The 14243-nt window shown below is 42.0% G+C and overlaps 1 protein-coding gene across 6 annotated transcripts in view; it reads right to left on the bottom strand.

The window, feature by feature from the left end:
• Positions 1-76: 76 nt before the first annotated feature.
• hivep1 (HIVEP zinc finger 1) overlaps positions 77-14243 on the bottom strand; it is a 60657-nt gene continuing 46490 nt past the window's right edge. For 5 of the 6 annotated variants that reach the window (XM_031295803.2, XM_031295804.2, XM_031295805.2 and 2 more), the window contains 7 exons: positions 13977-14030; positions 5227-11036; positions 5001-5134; positions 4708-4883; positions 3887-3988; positions 2740-3272; positions 77-1785 (listed from right to left, as the gene is read on the bottom strand). In XM_031295803.2, the coding sequence (XP_031151663.1) occupies positions 667-1785; positions 2740-3272; positions 3887-3988; positions 4708-4883; positions 5001-5134; positions 5227-11036; positions 13977-14030 (7928 nt within the window). In that variant the 3' untranslated portion in view covers positions 77-666. The remainder of the gene's footprint in view (positions 1786-2739; positions 3273-3886; positions 3989-4707; positions 4884-5000; positions 5135-5226; positions 11037-13976; positions 14031-14243) is intronic. The other variant, XM_035991294.1, reaches the window with a different exon arrangement.

The raw sequence follows: 14243 nt of genomic DNA, 5'->3' as shown, positions 1-14243 counted from the left end.
AATGTTCAGCCCACCTTTAAAATATGTAGTGAGATATGTGTTTTGTATTTAATGTAGAAAAGAAAATCAACACCACTTTAATGTTTGTAAACAAAGTTTTACTGATACAGTTAAGAATATTGATACAGCAATGTAAAGCTACCATAATGCACATACCTATGGACTTATGAATCATAATGGGCACTAGATGGATTATAATAAATAGTTGAACACAATATCTGTACACAGAAACATTGCCCCATAATCCATAGAAATGTACATATACCAGTACAACATTTATAATTCCATAAATTTATGAATGACAAATCCTCCAAAATAAAATTGATATCCTCCATTTGTATGCCTCTCTTTACTTCTATTTTTTGAAATAAACACAAGCAACCACTGAATTTATAAGGAATTATGTACAGGTTCCTAAACAAGAAACTCCATAAAGGCACAATTGTCTATACAACATGTACAAAAAGGAAATTGTCTGGAGCTGACAAAAAAGAAAGAAAATGATTGGTCATTATTATAATTATGATTGCACATACAATATGAATGTCAGCATCTGTGCTTTGAAAGGTGATTTGCAAGGAAACAAACCCCTAAAAAGTGTTTTCAGTCTTACAAAGTGACAAGAATTACAAAAAGGGAACAAGAAGAGCTTTTCATGTGGGGTTTTTAGGTGGCAATGACCAGTCTGTCTTCATCATCACTGGATACCTCATTATAGTCATCAATTACCTTCTGCCAACTGGTCACTGGCGGTGGTCTTGGAGGTGCAGGATCACTGGCTCCTTCAACTGATGACTCTTTAGCACTGTCCGCTCGTCTCTCAGGAGCTGGTGACCGATGCTGCTTGGGGAATTTATCCTTTTCTTGCCTCTCAACAGTCAGTGCGTGTTCTGCTCTGCTGCTGCCTCCGGGACTAGGCCTGCTGCCTGAGGTCACTTCTGGGCAGCTGCTGACCTTAAAAGGGGCAGGCGGTGAAGCAGGCAGCATGCAACTCCGTAAAGAACCCAGCCAATGTTCACTTTGAGATGGCTGTACTCCCGGAGCTTCAGGGCTGCCCTGTCTCTCTGAGAACCCAGGGACAGGACTGAGGGTGGACAGAGGGCTGAGAGAAGGAATGATGGCAGGCAGGGCGATGTTAACTATCTGCAGACCTGGGACGTGTGTCTGGGGGCCGGTGCTGCTTTGCGAGGTGGGGTTGGCAGCTAAAACCTGCAGGGTGGCATTGAGGGTAAGCCCTTGCTGAGACAGCAGCTGGGTGGATGCCAGGCCTGTGTTAGTCAGCCCCATGAGGTTAAGTGTCTCCAGACCTACTGGCTGTATTGTTGGAGCCTGCAGGCCAGTGACCTGCCCTAAGGGAAAGCAGGGCACAACACTACTGATTGGTTCCTGGACCACAAGAGGCTGGGTTTGCAAACCCTCTGGATGTGGTGGAGTGTTGGAAGCTGGTAACGGGCTTGTGTTCCTGTGAATGACGCTCACTGCTGGGATGGTGAGCTGCACGGGGCCAGCCTGGATTGGTACAAAGGTTGAGTAAGCTGCCAGACCAGCAGGCACCAGCTGGATCCCCCCAACTGGGACCATGCTGTAAGAGGAACGAGAGGGCTGCTGGGAGTGCAGGGGCAGGTGACTGAACAGGTGGGTCTGGGTGTCTGTTCCTGGTGTTTGGGTCAGACCCTGTGGGGGAAAGTGCATGAGACCTTGAGAGGCATAAGAGGACGTCTGAGTGCTGCGGTCTACTGGTATGCCCAATTCACTGACTGCCACAGCAGGAGGTGCAGAGGTGTCCTGTGAAAAGGGAGAAAAATTCAATAATCAGTCTTATTTCTTGACTTAATTGTAGCAAAATCCTAGAAGATTGAAAGAGGTTAATGATATGATATTATATTTTATTTACGTGTCATTCCAGTCTAATGTCCACACACAACATACACTACTTTGTACAAAATAAAGAATAAGGAAAACATATTACAGCAGCCACAACACACAACAACATATTGTAACCCATAAATTGTCAAACTAGAACTAAACATTTTATACATAAAACAAAACACAAACTAAATAAATAAGAATGTCACTTCCAGACAGAGAATCATTGATACAAAGCAGTCTTCCTTTTAGCCCATGCTTGTTCTAAAAAGTTTGCAAATAAAAATGTTTTATGTTCAAACAACCAAACTAACAGATCTGTATGCTGCATCATCTCTTTTACTTCAACTTTGTTAAATAACTGCAATCTTAAATCAAAGCTTCAAAGCTAAATGAACTTCAATTTTAATTTCATTGAGATCACATGAATAACACAGTCTGTCTTCCTCACTAGTGCCCGACCAACGTCCTATTTCAATATGGAGAGGGAGTATACCAGACCTGAACTGAGCACACATACATTTTTTCACCTTGGACAGATTATATTTTACATATTTCTCAATACCAAACTCATACCAAGGGCATCAATCTATAAATTCTAAGTTTTGGTTTGTACAAAATCTTAACAGTCCACTGCTGAAAAACAGTGTGTTTTATCACATCAATATCTACCTTTTCTCGCATAAAATATAGTTCTTCAAATCCTGTCCTCTGAAATAACATGTGGATATGCTCAGCCCAAGGCCCACTCATCTGCATGTCCCATATTAACATTTTCTTACATAATCTACTGTCACTCATATGCAAAACTCTATTCCATAATAAATAAAGGGAGGGGTGGATAGAGACATAATGAGAATACATGGGTCTCACCTGGGCTAGCTTGGAGCTCTTGCTTGGCAATGGGGGACTAGGGGGCACATCAAAGTCAGGGTAGTCGATGGACATCTGCCTGCATGGGGACACTGGGCTCATCATGTGCACTGACTCTGTGTCTGAGGTGTAGGAGTCTGATGGGATGGCAACAGGCGGAGGAGAGTAAGGGAGGGGTATTGAGCTGTAGCAGGACCCAGAGATGGACATCTGCTTGCTCAGGGACACAGGACTCATCATGGGGACAGATTCAGAATCTGATGTGTGGGATTCGGGAGCTGGAGGCTGGGAGAGAGTAAGGGCGACTGTGCTGATTGACATCTGGGCTAGGAGGGCGCTAGGAGGGACTTCAGCCTCTTTGGAAGGGATATGCTGAGGGCTGGCAGAGACAGAAGGGTTGGTAGACAGGCCAGACTCTGCCTGGCTATCCTCCTCTTCCTCCTCGTTGTCATCATTCTCCTCATCATCAGGGCCATCGGAGTCGTCACCATCTGAATCTTGACGGTCAACGCTGCTCACCTGACTCCGGTCTCCTGTAGATGAGAGAATATGTAAGAAGGAAGTCTATTCTTGGTATTCTGCAGAACATATTAGTCATCAGAGCTGGTATAAAAATATATAAGCTCTTTGGTAGTATTGAACATTTTTTTATTCATTAAAGATCTATGATCATGTAGGTTTATTTCACATTCAGTGATGTTTTCTGCTCCTGCTACAGTGTTTCACACCCTAGACCACCCTACAGCCCTTTGCTCCATCACAGGCAGAGGAGGAAAAACAAATATGGTCTTAAGAGACTGGGACCATAGAATGCTTTCAGGCAGCTTCTCTCTCTCTTTTTTTTTTCTTTCTAAAATTAGACGCAGCAATTTCCTCTTTCTAAACGCTGTGCATGCCGCCCACATGCGCTTTGAGTTAACAGAGGAAGAAGCTGCATTTAGAATTTCTAATTAGACCATGGCAAAGCTATTGATTGACATAGCAACAGAGCACAAGCGGGGAACAATCTGTGTTTTATATCTCATGTCATTAACAGAACTATTAAAAGAAGGGCAATCCTGTTGTTTAGAACGAAAGCAAATTTTGAGCACATAAGTATAGTTCTGTATTCCCCTCTAGGCTAAGGCTGCGCAGTGAAGCAATGTACCTGAGTCCTCTGCATCCTGATCCTCAATGAGACCCGCAGGAACCCCCATCTCCATGCATTTCTTACTGTGGGCCTTGGATTTCATGTGCTTGGTCAGATTTCCTGCAAGAAGAGAGGCAGTGAGGTCTTGCGGGTGGGTGGAGCTCAAACAATTGCACAGAAGGAGTTTATATAAGAAATGCGGTCTTTGGGCAAGCTGTATGTAAAGGGTGAGTAACTGATAAAGACATTTTTAAATGAACGTGGGTTGCTCTGACACCGAGTACTGTTCTGCAGTGTGGCGTGGGTAGGCAAGTTCGATAAAGAATGGTGAATCATACTGTCTTGGTTTAGGAGATGGTGAAAAAACATCTTTAATTTTATAAAAGGAAGATGTTGAACTGTAGTAGTTGAAGGTTATTAAACATATATCATCTCTGATGTAAAGTATGTGTTAAAACTAATTTTGTTCAGTTGTAAGATCAGTGTAACAAAATTGTATTACAATTTTTGGTACCATATTCATCATGGTGTATATGTTTCCAGTAATTTCAAACCACATATTTAAAATATTAGACTAGATTTTGAGGAATCACATAGATGGGTAACATCTGGATCATTACATGTACTATATTTACGTGACCTGAGATCAATCCAAATTATTTTGTATAATGGTTTTTATGTATTTATTTGATTTTGTATAATTGATTATTGTGAAAGTTTCGAGACTCTTACACTTCTCTATACCTCTATCATATCATGACATATGTAAAATAAACAAGTAAAGGAGCAGTGGCTTTAGATTTGTAGCTTTGAAAACTGATCAACTACTGAGCTCTAACCTTTTGTCTTGAAAGAGAAGTTGCAGTGGACACAGTGGTACGGCCGGACGTCAGAGTGGGTGCGGATGTGTTTGCGTAGCATGCTTGGCTTCTTGCAACGGATCCCACATTCCTCACAGATGTATTTACCGCGTCCACGCCCACGGACGTAAATATACTCTTCATTAGATTTGTATCTGTGGGGTTGCAATAGAACCATGACACACACGTAAGATAGGAAGACAAACACATAAAACCAAATAAATACAATTTCAAATTGTATTATACAATTAATTAATCGTTTTCAATCATACCCGCCATCGAATATTTTGACCCGTCTTGGTTCTGTTTTAGATGCCACGTCCTTGTCTGACTCATTGCTGGCCTGAGTTTCTGGTTGCACTTTATTTCTGGTTTCAACTGATATAGACTTCTGGGTTATTGGCACCTGCAGAAAGAAAAAGTGATTGATTTATTTATTGATTTGATTTAAGAAACAAGGCAGCAATATAAGAGAAAAAACTTTGCATTTGTTCTTACCCTGGGCATGATGTCTTTTAGCTTGCCTGAGTAAGACAAGATGTCAGATTTCCCGCTCGTTCTTATGGCCGAGGTGTAGTGTATTTTCTTGGAGCTCTGCTTGGAGTCAAACAGAGACATGACCACCTTGGTGGGCAACCCAAGAGGGTTATGGTTGTTGGGGCTGACAGTCCAGACAGCATATGCTGAAGTCTTCAGGTCAGTCTGTGGAACATGAAGAGGTTTCCTCTTCATCAAGAAACACCATGTAAAAGTAGTGGCAGTCTTCAGGCTGGGAAAAGATAGGCGATGACTGTCTTTTGTGTTAACCACAGACACAGATGTGGTCAGTTTCACCTGGCCACCTTGGAAACTGGATGGTCTAATAGGAGATTTGGCAGGAGTCCATCTCTGTTCTTCAGCTTTCTCTTGGGGCTTTAAAGTGTTATTAGCTGACATGGAGGTGCCCTGGCTACCAAGTGTAGTATTCCGTGCAGGGCCTGCTTCCTCATGAATAACAGTGCTTGTGTCTTTCTTTAGTCCAGCGCTGTCAGGTGACATAGGCTTAACATCATCAGTAGCCTGTGAGTCCTTCTCCCCATCTGTTGTAACTTGCGGCAGAGGTGGGGCTTCAGTCTCAATAGGACTGTCAACCGGTTCAGTTGTGCAAACCTGCCTAACAAGTGTTAGCTTCCGCTGCCTGGTAACCTCTGACATCTTGCAATTAAGATAATTGACTGACCTGCCATCAGTTAGACAGGCCACACCATGCTCATCCTTAGCTCGTTTTTGGTGCTTTTCCATGTAGATGTCTAAGCTGTTGGCAGGTGACAGCATTCGTTTACTTGAGGCAGTGGGTTCCTGCTGTGGGCATAGAGTCACGGATGCCAGTTTCTTTGTGCAATGTAAAGATCCAGTAGAAGGTGCTCTTTCTCCGGTATGGTTATGAGTGCTAACTGTTTGAATTTGAGTCCCATCCTTCTTTGCAGTTGGTACAGCATGATTATCACTCTCTACACTGTGAGTGGATGATAAGCTATTTTTTTTGGACACAGAGGGTGCAGAGTGCATCTGCTCATGAGTTATGAGGATTTGTGGCAATGGTATAGCACCTGCTTGGATCTGACCAAATGGGTCCCTTTGCTGTACACCTGACAAAACAACAGTCTGCGTCTTAATCTCTGAGGCCTGCTGATTGTGTTGACCAACATATACATTTTGGAGTACATCTGACGATTTTGAAATGCTCAAAACTGGATTGGTAATAGGTATTGTTAAAACTGGCAAGGCTATCTGAGTTCCCTGTGTGCTAGAGAATGAAAATGTTTGGCTTGCTCTCAGAGCAGGACACTGCAGTTGGTATTTGGGCACAAAACTTTTCTTTTCTTCAGAATCGGCTGATTTGTTTTGGACATTCTCGCGACAAACTAAGATCTGGTTCAGCGGTTGTTGTAGCTTTTGGCATATTTGAACCCTTGATGTTTGATGCCACGGGTGTGGAAGGCCATGGACTTGAGGCTGCTGAGTTAGGCTACCCAAATGAATGCTTTGCACAATTTGCTCATTCTTTTTCAAGGGTGCTTCTCCAGTATGCAGAATAAAAGGCTGAGCCATGGTGCGCCTATTGGCAATGTGAATCTGCTGGGATCTATTCTGCGTCAAAGAGCTAACATTTGTAATGGGGGGTTTATCTAGAGGTATGACAGCCTTACGAACCGGTTGCTGACTCTCGGGGCCTATCTTTAAAGACATTTGGCGAACTAATGGCCCCCGCCTCCTTTCAATAAGTGGCACCTGGGCAACTTGGAAGATTTGTCCACTTTTTGGCTGGCCAGGTGACAGAGATCTGCTGGGAGATACATTGCCACAGTCAAAGGACTTGCTACGATAGTCACATGAAATCTCCACAGAGGGTTGAGTGCAGGTGATCTGTTCAGATGCGGCACGCCTCATCATTCCAGGCACACCGAGGGTGTTGAAGGCTGTTGGCAAACCTTGAGGCTCTGGAACTTTGCTGACACACTCCCCTCTAGAAGGACTCTCTGACCTAGATGTCTCATCTCTGTCAAAAGAGGCTGAGATGCTGGAACAACGAGAAAGACTACTGTCCCTGCTGAGGCTTCGCGAGAGGCTGGACTCAAAACTGGATTCAGCTGAGGAGTTGTCCATTTGAGCTAGACGAATTCTTTTCTTTTTTGGCGGAAGTTTCTCTGCTGGTAACTTCGACAAACTCTCACTTCTTGGAGGCCAGCTGAACTGATCTGCAGGCTTATCTGCTGTCTCAGTAGTCTGGGTTTCATGTTCTCTGTCAGGCTCCTCTGTGACCAGAATCTCAGGAACTTGGATGTTATTTTGACGAACCAAACGAGACTGATGCACGGGAGTAGAGTTTTCACCAGCTGCTGCTATGGAGCTATCAGTGCATTGTTCCTTACTTTGATTTCCATAGTCAGCACTCTTGGGTTTGGAAATGTTTTCATGGTAGCGGTCGGCTGAGACATTTACTATTGCATCCGTTTTGAGTTTGGTGAGGGGATCCTTCTCCAAAATATCAACAGGAGAGGCCCTGTCAATCGATTCCGTCTCAAATGAATTGGGTCTGCTGAGAGAGTTTGTGTGTCTAATGACTGAAGTACCACTGCCTTGCCTTTGCAAGTCTCCTTTAGGAGAGGTGCTGATCTGGGTCTCTCGTATTGGTGACAGTCTAGAATCTGAAGTATTATTTCCTCTTGCTACAAGCTGAATCTGAGTTAGCTTTGACTGGTTGTTTTTGGGCTGTATGTCTACTATTACAGCATGCTGAGAAAAAGTCTGTCTGTCCAGAGCTGTTGGTACCTCAAAACTAACTGAACAAGGTGGAATGGTGTCAGTGGGAGATTGATCATCCTCATCGCCAACACTTTTCATTTTCCTTCTCTTCCTAATTGATGTCTGTTGATCAAGTATTCCTGAGCCACTAGTTGATCTAGGGACTATGGGCTGCATTATGTTAACGTGAAAAACATCTTGATCAGTTTCTTTAGCCGTAATCGGCTTGTTTTTTGGACCATGAAGCTCAGAGCAATAGAATTTCTTGTGAGTTTCAAAATTCTCTAACTTTCTGTAGCGATTACGACACGTTTCACACTCATACATTGTGCCTTTATTCTGCTGAGGCTTTCTGTTTCTGTCCTGACTGTGCTCAAAAGATCTGCTTCTTTGCATCAGCTCTGTGGAACTGCTTGGACCATGATAGCCCTCATCCATGGAGCGTACAGTAGGGAGGCCAGGCCCCTCATTTGTGGTAAAGTCCTCCACTGCTGCTTGTCTGACTAAGGTACGAGAATGTATTGCTGGATTTGGGGTTGATGGGGCTGATGAAAATACATCATCATTAACCAAACTTATTTTGTCATCAAATGATTGACAAATTCGCAGAGGATGGGGGAGGGGGGCAACATTAAGGGGAAGAGCAGAGTGTCCAGGTGTAGTAGGCATAGAGTTACTTCTTGTTATTGGCAAACAATCCATTGGTGGGTATTGAGAAGGTACAGAGAGAAGAAATACTGGCTTTGATTTATCTGTAGGAGTGAATGGGGACTTGGGGATGTCTGAGCTGGAACTTGACCTTCTTCCCATTGGTTTAAGATCAAACTGAAAAGAGTCTTTAAATATGTATGATTTAGGCGAGTCTATGCTACCTCTCCTTGAGAGAGATGTCCTCCTTGGCTTTACACTGTCCAGCTGCTTGTTGTCAACAACTGCCTCATTATCAGATATCAACTTTGAAATGCGTTCTTCCAGAGAGAGTGCTTTGACTTCTAATGGTGGACGCATCTGTCCTTCTGTGGCTTGTGACGTTTGCTCAGCTGCTACATGCATTACTGTGGCAACTGCATGATGGACATGGGGAAGAGTATTCTTGGCAATGTCAATGTCCACTGGTGGAGTTATCTTAACAAATGGGCTGGGTGGACTCATTGCCTGGTCAGCGCTTTCAGAACGTGAGAAGTAGCCAGAATCTGTACTTCCCAAACTGCGAGGACTTAGTAGACACTTAACCTGCTGCTGTTGAGAGAAGTCTGTTGCTTGTTGCCTTTGAAGCTGAGCATGTCCACCCAACAGTGGAGACTTGCACTGTTGGTCTTCATCTTCGCTTACAGTATCAAGTGAGGGATTTGTACCATCCACCTCTTTTAGAGATGACAAGACTGTCAAGCTTGATCTCATGTTGGCAGTCTGGAACTCTCGTTGCCGTTGTGCAGCTGCTTGCTCAGGTGCTGCACATGTAACTCTTGGGCTATCTGCCCTCAGAGGGGAGACATTTACTGGGTATACAACAACTTTTGGAAGTGCAGCTGTCCCTTTGGGCTCGTGCGTCCTCTGATCTGGGGCTGGTTTCATTCTGAATGACTCTAACACAGCTGATGATTCTGCTTCCTCGTGGCTTGCTTGAGTTATACCTGCACTCCGTAAACTATTTTCAGATAAAGCTGCGACACTGCTCTGTGATGAGTCAGGGTCCAAGTCTGCAGTGCTACCATCTTCATCACTGTCACCGCTCTCCTCCGCCTCTGAATGTGTTCCTAGGGCTTTGTCAGATTCTTGAGAAAGCGATCCACCTCCAGATTCAGAGCGTGCAATGAGACCCAGTTTTATAGCATGGGCATGTGATTTCTTGTGCTTGTACAAGTTGCTCTTGGTTTTGAATGAGAAGCCACAAGTAACACAGGGATATGGTCTTTCTCCTGTGTGAGACCTGATGTGTTTGAGCAGCACGCTGGGTTTTGCACATGCCCGACTGCAGTATTCGCAAACATACTTTCCGGGCTTCTTAGGCTTTTGGTCCTTAAAAACCTGATCACCACCAAAATTCATTACAGTGGTCATCTGAACTTGGTTGCTGCCAGGTGTAACTGGGACCTGAATGGTGCTGGGAACACTTGCTGAGAGGGACTGGCATGTGTGCACAACTGGCGGCTGGCTTTGTGGCAAAGCATTGGAGCCTGAGGGAACAGGTGCATGGGTTATAGTGGATGGTCCGGTATTAAAGCTCATGTGCAAGCTGGGCTTTTCTGGATTTGAAGCAACACGCATAAAATGTGGTGTAGCGAGCGGAGAGGACTGCATGGGAGTACCCTGTGTAGATGTCTGCACGTTTCCCTGTAGTGGTGCTGAAATGCCAATAAAGTTGCCTTGCTTGTCAATATAATAAGTCTGCATACGGGAAGGTTGGTTCTGGAGACCAACATTGACAGCTGGCATCGTTGTTAATTCACCACTTGATTGAGCATTAAGGGCGGATGCTGATTTTCCAATAGCTGTGACCTGCAAGGAGTTTTTCCTTTCAGCCAGTGTACTAAAGTCAGGCTCCATGGCCTTAAGTAGAACATCAAGTGAAGCACTGCTGTGGTAAGGATCTCCCTCAAAGCTTGGATTTCGACTCTTGCTGTCTTTGGGCTGAGACGCTTTAATCAACGAGTCCTCCTCACCATCAGTGGGCTCAAGTGATGGTGGTCTAGAAGACGTTTCTTCCTGCTTTAGCCTTTCAGTGTCGGTGGAAGATGACCCCTTGTGTGGGGATGCTGCAACTGGTTGGGCATATTGTGGGTCTCTTTTCTCACTGGGTGATGTTGAAGGATTGTGGGAAGGACTGTTGGCAAAGGAGCAGCAAGAAGAAGGTGTAGATTCCTTGGACGATGTTCCGTGGAGCACAGTTTCAGATGTTTTCAACTGCAGGGGCTTCTTCACCGGAGATTTGGGAATTTTCTCTAGAGGATTCTCTACAACAACCTTTTTCCTCTTCAGGCCTTTTATGTTATCTGCATTTCTCTGACTGCTTTCAGATATCCCTGTGGGAGAAAGAGACAGAAATGCACAGTTGGTACAACAACACCATCTGTCTCCAAACTTCTCCCAACACTTTACTATATGGGCAGATTAAGCTCAAAAGTCCCCTCTGAGAAAATAAATTCCAGTGCTGAATTGTTAAAATGTTCTTATTGGCTTATTAAACTAATAGCATTTAATTTAAAACTAGAGACTGCAGATAATTCTAGCATGTTGTATTTGATTTAGGGGTCAGATAGTGCCCATTTCCAAATTAGTACGATAGTGGAGAATAGAGAGGCCCCCAACTCGGTCTTGGCACTTGGTCTTGTTTTTTTTGACTAGTCATTTATATAACTGTCAATTAAACATTAGTAATGTTTAATTTGATTTGTATTACTAATTTGCATCAACATGAAAGAAAACAATGGGTGCAATTTATCTCCTCAACAATAAACTAATTGATTTTAATCTGACATTTAGCATCAATTGGTAAGCATCAACTGATCAAATTACTATACTTGTCATTTATTGGTCACAGATGCTTTTTAAACTTTTCTGCAGACATTATATTTATTTCTTAGACCAAAAAGCAAATAAGTACTGTTTAAATTAATAGTGTATTTTTAATGATTATATAGTGCCTTCTAATTAGACTACCTTTGTTTTACTCATCACTATTGTGACAACTTGACTATGTTTAATATTAATTCTATGCCGTACAAACTGTGCAAACTCTAGTGACCATTAGGGTTTACACTGCTGAACTTCAGACTAAATCAAAACTAATATTCTAGTTTGCTTCACTTTAGAGTTATACAGTCATTGTTGAAACCAGCAATTTAATGCTGATAAAGATACAGAATAATAACAGTGCAAAATAATAATATTATCGATGTTGCTGTTACATAAGAAAAAAATCTTGTACTCACCTATTTTAAGTGTTATAAATTAAAATTTATAAATTTATTTTAAAATTTCTGAAAAGCTTTCACTAAAGGTGAATGCTTTTACTCTGTATTTTAATTGGTTTTATTAATAATTTCTTTTGTTAAAATTGGATGAGCATATATTCTCTAATTTAGACACATCACCCTTACCTTTTTTTTGCTGTGTGACTAATACCATAGAGGCCTACGCTTCATTACAAAGTAAAGAATATTTTTGTTCCTTTTTTCCTTGATGCACGGAGGCTCAGCTGATCAGAAAATGTAAGTGCATTAAAAATTGCATTTCAATAATAAAGCAGCACTGTTTTTAAAAAGGTGCAGCCACACCATGGTGTCCCATAATTTGTTGAGTTGGCCCTGCAATAGTGATTCAGGCATATGTTTTTTTAAGGGCATGTTGCATAAGATTAGAAATGCCCTGTCACAGTTTCCTGGCTTGGTAGGTATTTCCCAAGATGAGGTCAGGGTTTCTTCAAGGTCTCCACTATAATTAGATTGAGGAACACCTTGTCTTTACATAAGTTAATCCATTCTCCACACAAACATGCAGCCATTTTAAAGCAGCACACAACCAATGTAACACGCTCTCAAAGCCAAACCCTGTGATTTTTAATAACTCGCCTTACAGAGAAACACATTTCTTTCAACTGCAGCTGAAAGACGTGGGAGAAGGATTAGTTCTTCTTACCCACAACTAGGACTAAGTCTGCAAAAGAGATTCCATGACTTCGCCACAACTTTTCCATCATAAAATAGTACTTTATAAACAAACAACATCTGTCACTGTCTGTCTTCAGCTGCAACTTTTATTGTTAGAAATACTGTTTAGGCTATCGTCGGAGGAAAGATTTTAATTATCAAATCAGCAAATTCTGTTCCGATATAATTTTCCTCCCCTACATTACAGTATGAAGCTTGTGATTTTTAATGTAGAATAAAGACTCAAGTGTGAAAGTGCTACTGACAGAATTATTGTCTTTTTAAAGGCGGTTGTCAGAGGGATTAACCTTCGACCTGCAGGCACGGACATCAGTACCTGCTTTACTTTGAGAGGGGGATTGAGATATTCTTATTTGTGCTCTTTCTATTTAGTGTCTCCACCCAATCTTGACTACAGTGGCTAATTCAATCAAAGCTTACATGTCCTGCAAATAAGCTGGGTGTTTCAAAAAGGACAATGTTGCAGTATCGAGTTAAGCTCAGCTTAAACAGAGACAATGAAGCTGCTTCAGCTCAAACAAACTGGACGTAGTTACATAACAACCCACTCAACAAATGAAAATGTTACTCATGTGTGTTATGATGGCGTTGCTGTAGTGTTACTAAAATACAGTGTTCTCTATATGCAAAGATCACTGTGTGTATATATCACATTTATAAAATTAAAAGTGATAAAACATTTTCTGGATGAAGATTGCTTTCTGTGCAGCAAAATATTTAACTGCAGCGTAATCATTTAACTTTCTGCAGAATGTGAATTTAAAATTATAATTATGACAGGTCTGCTAAAAACAAGAGCACAATCGGGCCAAAGATATTAAAAACAAAGTCTGTGCCACCAAAAACCTCAAACACTGCTTAAAAATTCACTCAGGAATTTACTCGCCGAATAAAACTTTTATATTGCAAATACTTTTACTGAAGCAGAAAAAATAACTGTGATGGCTGCTGCAAAGATCCAGATGCTGCACAGAAACTAGTAACTAAATAGTATTTTTACTCCACTTACATGTGAATATATCATCTTTAAAGGACATCATAAATAAACCAATAATGGAGTTTAATTAAATCATAACTAAATAAAGGACAATTCTGACAAACCAATACTACAATATAATAAATATTCTTTGCACCACTAACAAAAAACACTTTACATTCCAGACCAGTGAATTACATTTATTTTGTGCTTTCCGTAAAAAAAACCTAATTCAAGCATTTTATTCCTATTCTACCAACCTCCATTCAAATGAAAGAGAAAGAAATTCACCCAAGTCTTGATAAAACATCTATTACCTTTCTGTGAGCCTTTGGGGTCTTTGAGCTCTTTCTGTGCCTCTTCGATTTTATCTGTAAGACAAGAACAGAAACCATTTTCAGCACAGATGCACACACTCTTGCTCCACAGCGAAGGCAGTGCAGAATGTAACTAACGATACTGGGGATGCTTCCCCCACGGCTGCAGCAGGATGAAGGTCTTTCAAATGGAAAACAGATATTCTTCCATAGCTGGGAGAGAGTGAGCTATTACATTATGGAAACTGCTGTAATTATGAAGGGGGC

This window comes from Sander lucioperca, chromosome 14 (genome assembly GCF_008315115.2).
Source record: "Sander lucioperca isolate FBNREF2018 chromosome 14, SLUC_FBN_1.2, whole genome shotgun sequence".
In the NCBI taxonomy this organism is placed as follows: Eukaryota; Metazoa; Chordata; class Actinopteri; order Perciformes; family Percidae; genus Sander; species Sander lucioperca.
The sequence above is the reverse complement of the archived record's forward strand: the minus strand, read 5'-3'. Positions and strand labels throughout refer to the sequence as shown.